Source organism: Hylobates moloch, unplaced genomic scaffold (genome assembly GCF_009828535.3).
Source record: "Hylobates moloch isolate HMO894 unplaced genomic scaffold, HMol_V3 SCAFFOLD_7, whole genome shotgun sequence".
NCBI lineage: Eukaryota > Metazoa > Chordata > Mammalia > Primates > Hylobatidae > Hylobates > Hylobates moloch.
Window position 1 is genome coordinate 51,743,284 of NW_026652282.1, and position 12,712 is coordinate 51,755,995.

At 44.6% G+C, this 12,712-nt stretch overlaps 1 protein-coding gene across 3 annotated transcripts in view; it reads right to left on the minus strand.

Annotated features, from left to right (window-relative positions):
- ARHGEF9 (Cdc42 guanine nucleotide exchange factor 9) overlaps positions 1-1,939 on the minus strand; it is a 158,937-nt gene extending 156,998 nt beyond the window's left edge. The window contains exon 1 of one of the 3 annotated variants that reach the window (XM_032757060.2): positions 1,829-1,936. In XM_032757060.2, coding sequence (XP_032612951.1) covers positions 1,829-1,858 — 30 coding nt within the window. In that variant the 5' untranslated portion in view covers positions 1,859-1,936. Of the gene's footprint in view, positions 1-1,828 lie in introns of all 3 variants that reach the window. The other 2 variants (XM_032757055.2, XM_032757066.2) reach the window with 2 other exon arrangements.
- Positions 1,940-12,712: the final 10,773 nt, after the last annotated feature.

A 12,712-nucleotide genomic window follows, 5' to 3' on the forward strand; every position in this document is an offset into this window, starting at 1 on the left:
TTTTTTGAGATGGAGTTTCGCTCTTGTTGCTCAGGCTGGAGTGCAATAGTACAATCTTGGCTCACCGCAACCTCCGCCTCCTGGGTTCGAGTGATTCTCCTGCCTCAGCCTCAGGCATGTGCCACTACGCCCAGCTAATTTTGTCTTTTTAGTAGAGACAGGGTTTCTCCATGTTGGTCAGGCTCTTCTTGAGCTCCTGACCTCAGGTGATCCACCTACCTCGGCCTCCCAAAGTGCTGGGATTACAGGCGTGGGCGGCTGCGCCCGGCTTTCAGGTAAATTTAATGGCACTAGATCATCCTGAAGAAAGTCCTTTCCCAAGATCATGACTCTGTTCCTTTCTTCCTCTCTCAGCACCATTTGAGCAAATGATTGGTGGAGCACTGGGGAAGGACTGTGGCAGTCAGGAGACTCAAGTGCTAGACTCAGCTTTGCCTCCAAGGAGTTTGTGGCCCTGGGCAAGTCTCTCCCACTCTCTGGATCCCAGCTTTCCTGGTTGGACAGCAAGGACTCTAAGGTCTTTACCTGCTCTAATCTTTTCTGGTTCTACAAACATTTGATATAGCTTTAATGGGACCTCAGGGAAGTAGGGAGGTCTGGGAAGAAGGGTCTTTTGAAGCCCCAGCACGTGGGCATATGAACTGGATGCCCTTAAGAACCACTGACACAGAGATCTATCAAAACTCTGAGGAAGAGAAGAGGACAGCTCCTCTGAATATAGTCCTAGCCCACACCAGATTCCCTCTTCCCTTCCACAATGAAAGCAAAAAAGGAGTTAAATGTCAGTTTTTGCCCAACCACTTCAGGCTACTTTCCTTCATCTGTGGGTTATGGGTGGCAGCGTAGAAGTGTGGGCTATTGCCATCAGTGCCTGCTGACCCAACCTAACTGCCTTCTGAGGCCCTTTTGCTTATGCCTCCCAGCTGAGGACAAAGTCATGGTGGCCTCCCGCACCCCAGAGGCCTTAACCAGGCTTTAGCTGCTCCTGGCTAAGTCAGAGAGGCATCAAAATGCAGCCACTACTTCCTCTCTGCAAAAGGAAGTCATTCCAAGGTCTCCAGGTGGAGAAGGGAACACTATGGCATAAAATGAACTGTTGGAGGATTATACTAAACACACACACAAGCACACACTCCTTGGGAGGGAGAGAAGAGCTCTGTTAACTGACTGTGGCCCAAACCCATTTCCAGAATGTGGGTTTCTGCAGCTTTCTCTCCTTGACAAAGCCCCAAGTGTGGACAGGGTGACCCCAGCCCAGACAAGGAAGGGCTTTAGGGCTCCATCAGGCAGCTTCCTGAGAGAGAGAGTGGCCCTCTGGCCCTCATGCCCTGGGGCTGACCAGGGAAAGGAGTTGCAGGAAATCTAGTTGGGGGCAGGGGGGAGTCATGCAGCTCTCCCATAAGGCCCCCTCCACAATTCCAGGCTTTGTGACCGTCCCCTCCCCCCACAACCCCGTGCCAGCTTGTCAGCCTCCTGCCAGCTTCACTGCTTCCAGAGAAGCCCTCTGCCATCCCCCTTCCCTCTCTGGCCTCCCAAGTGACCCCTGGGATGTTCCTGGGCACATAATCTGGCCCCCACCCCTATTCCACCTTAATCTCAGAGGGAGATAGAAAAGTGGAGGGGGATGGTAGGGGGGTTTCCTGGGCAGGCAGGCGAGCAGGGACTCCTAAAATGGCCACAGCAAGCTCACTGGTGTCTCAAGGACGGCGGCTAGGACGGTGGGCAGAGGCCAGGGTGCTCACTGCGTTGTGGCTCATTGGGGGCACTGGAGATGGGGCTGGGGGACTGAGCGGCTCAAGCAAGGGAAGCCAAGGCTACATGCACTCACCATTCCCGATCCGCCCCTTATCCACTGCATGGTGCTTGCGAAGTCCGGCTTCTCTGAGGCCCCGTAGCTGGCGCGAGTTGTCGCGGGCTGACTAGGAGGGCTGGGCTGAAGCAAGCGAGAGAGAGCCCCAGCGCCCCCTCCGCCTCCCCTCCTCCACAGCCCTACAACCCAATCCCCTCCGCCCCGGACCTCGCCTTCAGTCAGGTTGTTCCATGCCAACCGGCAGGCTCTGTCTCTCCGCCCTGCTGCTCCTAGAGGTCTTGGCAGGGAGAGGTGCGAGTGTGGGGTGTCCCAATGGGCTGCTTTTGTCCCCCACCAAGGCTTGAGAACTGTGGGGGTGGGGTGCAGGGAGAGGATGGGGGCGAATAGCCTCCGCCCGCCCAGGAGAAGGCAGCTGCTACCTCTGCCTGCCTCCCGCTGCGCTGGAGTTAGATGCTGTTTATTGTGGGGCTTCCCAATTGTGTCGAGTCAGCGGAAAGTCCTTTCCAAAGTTACCAGAGGTGTTGGGCCAATCTCCAGAATAATAAGATCCTGCCCCAGTGGAGCCAAGCCAGCACTCTCATGCCTCCCTCCCCCACCCTCCCTCTGCATACTCCCCTAGGGTCTTCTCTCTTTGTATACTATCTTAGAGCTTTCATCTGCATTACTTTCACTTCTCAGAACAACCCTGTAGAGGCAGGCATTAGTATCTCCAATTTACAGATAAATAAATGAAGGTTTGGAAGAGAGAAGGGGCATAAGATCACATTAAAGAAAAAAAAAAAAAAAAAGATAAAGCCTCGACTTTACCCTCTACGGCTTTCCAAGCCTCTTTTGGCTATCTCTTCCTTTCTATCTCACACACACCACTCCAGGCTTCTCCTTCACACCCTTAGGAACATGAAAGGTAGCTTGTTGATGGACGAATTTTCCATTTGCTTATTTTGCTGAGAATGAGTTGAATGTACATCAGCAAAACAGGCAAACGGAGAAACCACCCACCTCTTTATGATTCCCCCAACTCTGGGGAACACAACACAGGCTGGTACCTTTGCTTAGGCTAAAAATTGACTTTGTCAGTCACACTGACATTTGTTATTATCCCTTATAATCCTCACAGTAACTCTATGAGATGGACACAACAGGGATTCTTAATTGCCCACCATTACAGACTTGAACAATGAAGCCCAGAGATTGAAAGACTTCTGCTCAAAGTAGCACAGCCAAACAAGACAAGAATCCAAGGCTCCTGACTAGAAGAGCAGGTCAGGCAAAGACAGAATTGCAAAAACAGAGGTTGCAACCAAAGTAAAAGGAGTTACAGTATGATATTAGAAAGAAGTTCCTGGAGATAATTGGCATGAAGACATCACTGGCCTGTTACACGTACAACTTTATTTGTCCTCTTCTTTTTAGCACGACTTCTGCACTTCATCCAACCTGTTGTTTTGTCCATGCAGAGCTGGACAAAGATAGAAGCAGTACCTTAACGAGCACCCCATCATGGGAGGTGTACAAACAGAAGCTGAATGACCCTTTGGCAAGGGATGCCTGAATCAAATGGGAGGTTGCCCTGGATGACCTTTCAACTTCCCTCCCAAGTCTGGTAACCCAGGCATCAGTGATTCCACGATGTTCTCTCACTTTCCCATCTCTGGGCCTTCTCTCATGCTCAGTATCTTGGATGCACCTCCCCTGCCAACCAGCCCATTCAAACTGTCATGACTGTTTAAGATCTGGCACCAGGCACACTACCTTTAGAAAGCTTTCCAGGAATACCTCCAGGCCCTGATTTTGTCATCTTTCATTTGATTCCTATAGCACTATGATTTCACTCTCTCAATTAAAAATGATCTTTTTATTTCCTGGTTGTTACGGGCTGAATTGTTCTCCCCCAAAATTTATATGTTGAAGTCCTTCCAGTACCTCAGAATCTGATGACTCGGAGAAGACAGTCATCTAAAAAGCAAGCCAAGGAGAGAGGCCTCAAAAGACCCAACCCCACTGATACCTTGTTCTCAGACTTCTGGCCTCCAAGACTATAAGAAACTCAATTTCTGTTGTTTAAGCCACAGAGTCTGTGGTATTTTGTTATGGCACAGCCCTAGCGAACTAACACAATGGTCATATGAACATTTTACTATCCCCTTTCACTTAAATGGCATTACTTTTTTTGAAGCAGTGGCAATGAATTACTAATTTCTGTATCTTCTACAACAGTGACTGGCACATAGTAAATACCCAATAAAAACTTGGAATTTTTTGATGGATGCATTCATTCAACATTATCATTTAGCCCGTATGTGCCAGGCATTGTGACAGATGCTCAGGATACAAGACAAAGTTCCTCATGGACCTTACAATCTACTTAGAGAAGAGAGATAGACAATAAATAAGTAAACAAGCAAAAATATTTAGAGATTGTAATATGTGCTCTGAAGGATATAAACCAATTTATGTGATGTGAGTAGCCCTGGAATTGTAGAAAGTATCTGTATTGGTCATGATCCAATCAATCAGGAAAATAAAAACCACCCTAGGTCTTTTAAACTGTGAGCATTTAATGCATCACACTTGCAGAGCTAAGAAGCCAGACAGAGGATGAGGATTCAGCAACCTAGCATTTAACAAACACAGAAAGCTGCTACCACTCATAGGGATGGATGGATAACAGATGAGGCCATGCAGAAGCTAAAATGATGGGTTGGACAGCCTACTGGAAGCAGGTGCCATGAATGGATGAGTGGTTCAAGAGGAGCTGGAGCCATGGAGGAATACAGCTACCACCAGAAAACACCTCTCTGATACAGGAGGTGGGAGAAATACCCTGGGTTCTCCCTTCCTCCTAGCCACCAATCTCCTGTACCTGTCTCCCATTGGACAAAAGAAGTGAGAAAGCAAGGAAATCTAAGAAATGTAATTTTCAGGAGAAGAGTGGAGAATGGATCTGGATGCAAACAGGCCATTGTTAATATAAAGCCTAGGGACTCCTGCAAAAAACAGGTGTTGATCCCAGAGGTGTAAATAGATGCTGTTGAATCTAGTCATTATGTCTTGAGCACCTATTTTCCTGGAACCATATGAGTAGTTAGAGGAGATATAATGTAGTTGGTAGGGCATAATCTCTGAAGTCAGAACAACTTGGATTGTATTCAGTTATTGGCTTTGCCACTTACTTGGGCAGATTATTCAATGTTCTATGCCCTGACAGTTTCTTTACCTGTGAATGGGGCTGACAAGATTGTTACAAAGATTTGATAAATTTGTCCAAGGAAAGTACTTAGCACAGGGCCTGGAAGCCAGTAAGAATTCAGGACAGGACAATAGAAATCTGGAAAAGGGGTTTCCATAATCTCTGTGTTCACTCGCTTGAAGCCCCGTGATCTCCTAGAAGCCTATTTGGTACCTAGCCAGGCACCAGCTCTCCACTCTAGTAGAGAGCCATGAGCAAAATGAAGAGAAGGACAGTCATGTCCCAGCTTATCTGTGACTCAGGTTCTCCAGTCATACAATGAACACACTAATTGTGTACCTAAGAGTGTTAAAGAATCACTGATCCATAGATATCAGAGTTGGCCTTAATAATTGTAAAGATTATTCCCTCCAACAGTCTCATTTTACTGTTGAGAAGATATAGCCCCAGGGAATGGAAGGAACTCCCAAAGTCACAAAGTAAGTTAGTGGCTGAGCTGGGATAAAAACTCAAACCTTGATTCTCCAGTGAGTGGAGTGCAGTAGTGAAAAAGGGTAAATACTGAAAGGACACAACTACTATAATTCCAAATATTGGAGGCCCGAGACTAACGTGTATAGTGTAAACTCTTATCTTTACAAAGCAATATTTGGTACATACATTACTACCTATTTTTATTTATTCATAAAATCAGTAAATATGTGTGCCTACAATGTGTCAGGTATAGTATGTTAAGCACTGATGCCATAGCAGTGAACAAGATGGACAGAGTTCATGCCCTCATTTCTATTCAATAAACAAGTAAATCTGGTAAGTAAATGTGCTAATACAGATGGTGATAAGTGCTATAAAAGAAAGAAAGTGAAGGGATAGAGTAACTCTGGGGGAGGAAAGGGAGTTTAGATAAGGAAGGCTTCTCCAAGGAGAAGGTATTCAAATTAAGGCCTAAAGGCTTAAGGCGAGCCAGCCATGTAAGAGGTAGGGGGAAAGTATTCCAGGCACAGAAAACAGAAAGGACAGAAGCCCAAAGGATTGAACTGGCATGTAGTGTTGCAGGAATTAGAAGCACAATGAGGCTGAAACCTAGAGAGAAAGAGGAGAGTGATAGGAGACAAATTTGACAGAAGCCAGATCATATAAAGCCTTGAAGACCATAGTAAGACAATCTGGATTTATTCTATGAACTACAGGGAGAGAGGGGCGGGAACTGAGGGATTTTTAAGCAGGAGAATTAACTGATCCGATTTACATTTCTAAAACATTTACATTGTCTTTTAAAAAACTGTTGTTTTTACAGGGGAAAGATGATGGTGACTTGGACTGGAAGAACAGTAAAGATGATGGACAGAGGTAAAAATATTTGAGATATATTTTAGAGATAGAAATAACAGAGCTTGATGATGGATTGGATGTGGAGTGTGAGGGGGAAAAAATGAAGAAATTCCAGATAACTTTAGGTTTTTGGTTTGCAATACTGGGTAGATGGTGGCACTTTAGCTAATATGGGGAGACTGGCATAAGGTCGAGTTTGAAGAGGGAAAAAAATCAAGACTTCCTTTTGAATGTATTGAGAGTGAGCTGCCCAATAGTTACATTATTAGAGGGGATGTCAGGAAGACAACTAGATATGAAAGCCTGGAGCTCAGGAGAGAAGATCTGGCTGGACATATACATTTCGGAGTCTTCCTCATATTTATGATATGTAAAGTCCCAAGACAGGATGCAATCATCTAGGAGAGAACATAGATTTTAAAAAGGGCCCTGGACAAATCCCGAGGTTCTTAACAATTAGATAAAAGTTCCATATAGAAGGAGAGATTTATCTATAGAGACTGAGAAGCAGTGGCCAATAAGGTAAAAATAAAACGAGGATAAATCATATTCAGGTGAATGTTTCAAGACTAGGTGTGTGAAATGTTGAAAAGTTAAATGATATGCCCATTGTACTGGCAACAAGGTTGGTGATTTTGACAAAAGTAGCTTCACTGGCATGAGAGTAAGAAAGATCATATTGGAGGGGTAGAGGAGTGAATGAAGGGAATAAAGAGTGAGCAAAGGTAAACAAGTAGAGACAATGAGTGTAGACAACTCTTTGAGAAGTTCTCCTGTGAAGGGAATAAGACAAGACAATATTTGGAAGGGGATGTGAGGTCAAGGAACTCTTTTTTATTCTTTTAACATGCAAATAAGGACATATTGATATAGTGATGGGAATGAGAGGAAAGGCTTATCATATAAGACCTTGCTAGTTGAAGCATGGTCGACAAACCAACAACATCATCATCACCTGGGTGCTTGTTAGAAATGCAGAACCTCAGGCCCCATCCCACATCTACTTAATCATAATCTACATTTCAACTAGATCCTCAGATGATCTGCATGTACATTGAAGTCTGAGAAGCACTGGTTTAAGAGAGGGGATACCTGCAGGAGCAAAGTCCTTCAGAAAGTGAGAGGGGATGGATTCCAGAGCAAAAAAGATTTGCCTTGATAGGAGCAAAATCACTTCCTGAATGCTAGCAGAAAAGAAGAGAAAATGGGTAAATGTGCAGGTGATGGTGAGCCTATAGATTTGGTGAATAAAAGGGAAGGAAATGCCCCTACAACATTTTTAAAATTTTTCTCCATGAAGCTGAGAGAGGATTATGGAGGGAGGTGTCAGTGGAGGTTACAGAAAGGAGGAGCAAGTGTGAAATAGTTCTTTCAGCACAGTGGCTCTCAACCTTGGCTGCATATTGGAATTATGTGGGAAGCTTTAAAAACCATAGATGTCTAAATCCCACCTTCAGGGATTATTATTTCATTGGAATGGGATACAGCCTGGGCATCAGGATTTTAAAAAGCTCCCCAGATGATTCTAATGTGCAACTAAGGTTGAGAGATGCTGTCTGAGAGGGAGTGGAAAAGTAAGCACATCAGGGACATATGGTAGGGCTTGCAGGAAATGTTAAGTATCTACAAAGAAATAAATAAAAATCAGTATCTCTTAGGAATAGGGGCACACAAAAAAATAAATGTTGAGTGCCTAATTCAGACTTGTGGTAAAGAAAAATAAATCAGCCCAACTGTAACAATTGTCTCCAGTCTATTCTGATATTCAGGCACAGACATAGAGATGACAGGTGGTTGGGTGAAATCTGGAGGAGATTCGCCATGCAAATACAATGGGAAAATAAATGGATAATAGAGTTACAAGCATTTGCAAGGAAGTGATCATAATAGTGGACCAAGGAATCTAAGCCAGACACAAGGAAAAAGAGGGCATGAGAAAAGGTGTTGGGTAATGGGGTAAGGTCAATTAAATGGTAGGGACAATGAATTGGAGATTCTGATATGTGGAAGAATTGTTGGAAATGTATCAAAGTGAACTGGAATAAGAGGACACAGTAGTCAGAGAGAAGACACTTGAAATCAATCAAGATTGTGAAAGAAATCCAGTTGGTTACTGGTTATGACAAGATCTAGAGTGTTATTACAGAAGTGTTCTGGCTGAGTGAAGTGAAGAAAAAAGTTGTGAAAGGTGAGGCCAAAGTTGAATAGGCCACCTACAGGAATGTTGAGGTCATACAGACAGAAGAAAGGATTAAGACCAGTGATGATCTAGAAGTTAAAGTCTTCAATGAATGAGAAAGAATGTCCAGAAAGACAGTCTATCTGCCAAGAATTATGTACCAAGTGCCTACTATATGCCAAGGTCTGTTCTAGGTGCTGGGTATACAGCAGTGAATAAGACAGACTAGGCCTCTATCCTCAAGGAGCTTATGTTCTAATATAGATTTAGACATTGAACACAAAAACAAAAAATAAGGTAACATACGTACTAAATAATTCTTATAAAAATAGTAGTGTAATAGCAGGTGACCGGTAAAGGGAGATACTGCTTTACCTAGGCACACAAAGAAGGCCCCTCTAAAGAAGTGACATCTGAGTTGACACTGGAATAATTAGAAGAAACCATTCATTCAAAGGTCTGGGGAAATAGCATTCCAAACGAGAAGGAACAACAAAGTCAAAGGCCCAGAGATGGAAATGAGGCTGAGATGCACAAGGGATAGGAGAAGGCCAATGTGGCAGAGTTTGGGTAACTATAATTATTGATAGAAAATGATATCAGGGACTCAGCCAGGGCCAGAACGTCAGGAAATGAAAGCACAAGGAAGAGATAGTGGGTGGCAGAGGCAGATGGCATGTGCTGCAAAGATGCCGGGGTTCTGAAGGCAGAGGGGAAGAAATGGGAAACATGATAGATGTTATCCTCAAATAAGCTAACACAAAATAATTTAAAGCAAGATGTTAGTGCAATGGGAAAAGTGCATATAGGTACATACATAAATATAATCTTAGACTTTGAGAAGAAAAATCCAGCCCCTTCATACTACTCAAAGTATGGGGCTTGGAATAGCAGCATCAACATCACCTGGGGGCTTACTAGAAATGCAGAATCCCAGATGTACCTCAGAGCTACTGACTGAGCATGAACATTTTCATAAGTTCGCCAGTGACTCATGTGCACATTAAAGTGTGAGAAGCTCAGCTCTAGACCAAACTCCTGTCATTGTGTTGGAGCCATTAAGGTCATTTTATTTTCCCTCCCCCTACCTCGAAAGGAAACATCTTTATCAGTATTTGGAAGCACGATAGTCAGAGATGCTGAGGACAGGCAGAATTCCTGATTTTAAAAAAAGGTTTACTGAGCATGTGGGCTCCCATCTCCTCTGTGGGAACATCAGCTAGGTAGTCATTCCCCTCAGAACACAACTCTTCATCCCCATGTTTTCCAAACACTTCCCTGACACTGTAAACCCATGATCCCCAGGGAAACTTGAAGCAAGCTCTTGAAGCAGCTCCAAGCAGATCAAGGAAGAACAGGAAGTGGTCACACTTGTCTTCCTTCAGACAACAACAGTCAAAGCCTGGAGACGGGATCAGATGCTGCTCAATAGGCTGCTGCAGAAAGCATCACCCTGGAAAGTAGGGGGTCTTGGCCCAATACTCTCCCCCAGGCCACTTCAGCTTGATCACCCAGTCAAATGAAAGGCCTGTTCCCTCCACCAAGGTATATACCCATTAGTTAGTCTCTGTTCTTTAAGCTCTCCATGGGCTCTCTATTCTCAAATTTGTATAACTGAAGCGACTTTAAGTTCACTTCTTCCTAACGTCTGTCTCTTTCCTCTTTACCTCCCTCTTATCTTCCTCCCATGCCATGCCTTCAGCCTCAAACAGCTTCCTGTCTACCAAATAATTTGCTCTCCAGTTCACTATTAATTTTCAGGACAAAGGCAAGAACTGAAATAATGGCATGAGGAGTTTCAATTAGATGAGCAGATTTAACCTCCATCCAGACAGTGGTGTTGATTAAATCACTTGGGTGGATTCAGGACCTGCAAATCTCACATATATTATGTATCTCTTCAAAGATTCTCTGAAAAGCTAAACTCACACATTAATGTCCAACCTTATGAAATCCCATCACTGAAGGTATCCAAGCAGAGTCTAGAAAAGTACCTGCCAGAGATGCTGTAGAATGACTCTTCCATTGATAGAAGGCTGCACTAGAGAACCATGCAAAGAAGTCAGTGAGCCAAGGGGAGAAGGGCACTGGACTAGGAGTTGGGTGACTGCTAACTTCCTATGTAACCTCAGGTAAGCTACTCAGTCTCCTCATCTGTCAAATGATGTGTGTGATTAGAACCTCTCAATACTTGACCTCTGCTTTTGTAGAGTGTAGGGAGGGTCCTTCAGAGGCTACTTCTTGTCCTGGGGGACATGTGGGAGGCTGAGTGGGAGGAGCTCTAGGCTCCACTTTAACCAAAGTGGTTCTCCTTTCACCTGTTTTACACATTAAGCTTCCAGGTGAGATTATGATTGAACATAGTTCCTGCTTCTAAAAAAACAAACTGAAACTACATCAATGGCTATAAATGGAAAGTCTGGGCAACTGACCTCCTGTTTTATTTGCCCACCACAGCGTCTTAAATGCTTGTTGGATGCTAAACAATATGTATTTCAAAAAGCTCAATATATGTTACATAAAAATCTGGAATTCATATAAAAATACAGCTTCTCTTGAAACACTGGAAAGTCTGGCAGCCCTGGGCTTGTATTCCTACCTTGCAATAATGAGCTTGAGCTCGGCAGCAGCTACATTCCTTAGAGCCAGAGCTGCTGCCCACTGGCCCCTGCCCAGCTTCTGCAGGCATCTGCATGGTGGCCAGATGCCTGGTCACCAGAGACCACTGCCCTCCAGGTCTCTCTGATTTTCAGCTTCTTTACCTCTCCACAGGTCTAGGAGACCAAACCCAGAATGGGTTGTTCTAGAAATGGCTGTGTCCATACATGAGGAGTGAGGTGTATGTAGAGCAGTGCTTCTCAAACTTTAATGTTCATGGATGTTTTTGTTAAAATGAAAATTCTGATTCAGTAGGTCTGGGGTGGTGCCTAAGGGTCTGCATTTCTAACAGGCCTTCAGGTAATGTGGATACTGCTAGTCCATGGGCCACACTTTAGATGTTGGGGGCCCGTAGAAAGGAGAAACAAGTGAGGAAACAAGAGTGTTGGCCTTCAGCCCCTATTCTCACTAACCTTCAGTGTTCTGGGGAAACCACTAAACCTTCTGTTTGGTGGGCCTGCTAAGCCTTTCTCCAGTGAGGTGGTGAGAAGACGAAAAGAATCTTCCAGCCGGAGGAGTGCTTGAAGAGAAAAATAATTACAAAGAAAGCCAGCATGGTGTCTGTTTAGAGGGAGGTGAGGCTTCTTCCAGGGGATCTGACCCCCTTCCCTGACCTCAAGTGTCTTAGGCCACCTCTCAGGTTTGAGGAGCTGATACCTGAGCTCCAAGGGAAACTTGTTTTACTGGTGAAAGAAAGAAGAAGAAAAGGAGGAAAAGGAGGAGGAAGATAAAGAAGAGGATGAGGAAGAGAGGGAGGGGAGGAAAAGGAGAGACAAGAAAAATGGAAAAGAAGGAGGATGAAGACATGGTGATGAATGAGGAGAAAAGAAGAGGAGGAGGGGGAAGGAGGGAGGAGAAGGGAAAGAAGGAAGGATGAGGAAGAGGGAACCTTAAGAGATCAAGTCTGAGGTTTTTCCTAAAGTCCCTGTGTTAGTTCATTCACATGCTGCATGAAGAAATACCCGAGACTGAGCAATTTATAAAGAAAATAGGCTTAATTGACTCACAGTTCTGAATGACTTGGTGGAGGTTGGCTCAGGAAACTTACAATCATGGCATAAGGCACCTCTTCAAAGGGCAGCAGGAGAGAGAATGTACAATGAGCAAAGGGTAAAGCCCCTTATAAAACCATCAGATCTCATGAGAACTCACTATCATGAGAACACCATAGAGGAAACCACTCCCATGATTCAATTACCTCCCATCAGGTCCCTCTCTTGACACATGGGGATTTTTACAATTCAAGGTGAGATTTGGGTGGGGACACATAGCCAAAACATATCAGGCTTCTCCCTTGCTAGACTCCTCTATCCTCATCGGGCCCCTCCTCACAGTAAGGCATTCTCACAGGAGGATCCTAAGGCCCACTTTCCAGCTCTAAAATTCAATGCTCTTCTGAAGTGCTATGACAACAGTATGAGCTGGCTCCATCCAGCCTACCTATGGTGAACTGTCTCCTCTTTCTCTCCTGTCTCACAGCAGAAGCCACCCAACAAAGCCAATGCTTCATCTTCCTGATATGATAGATTCTCAGATATCATAT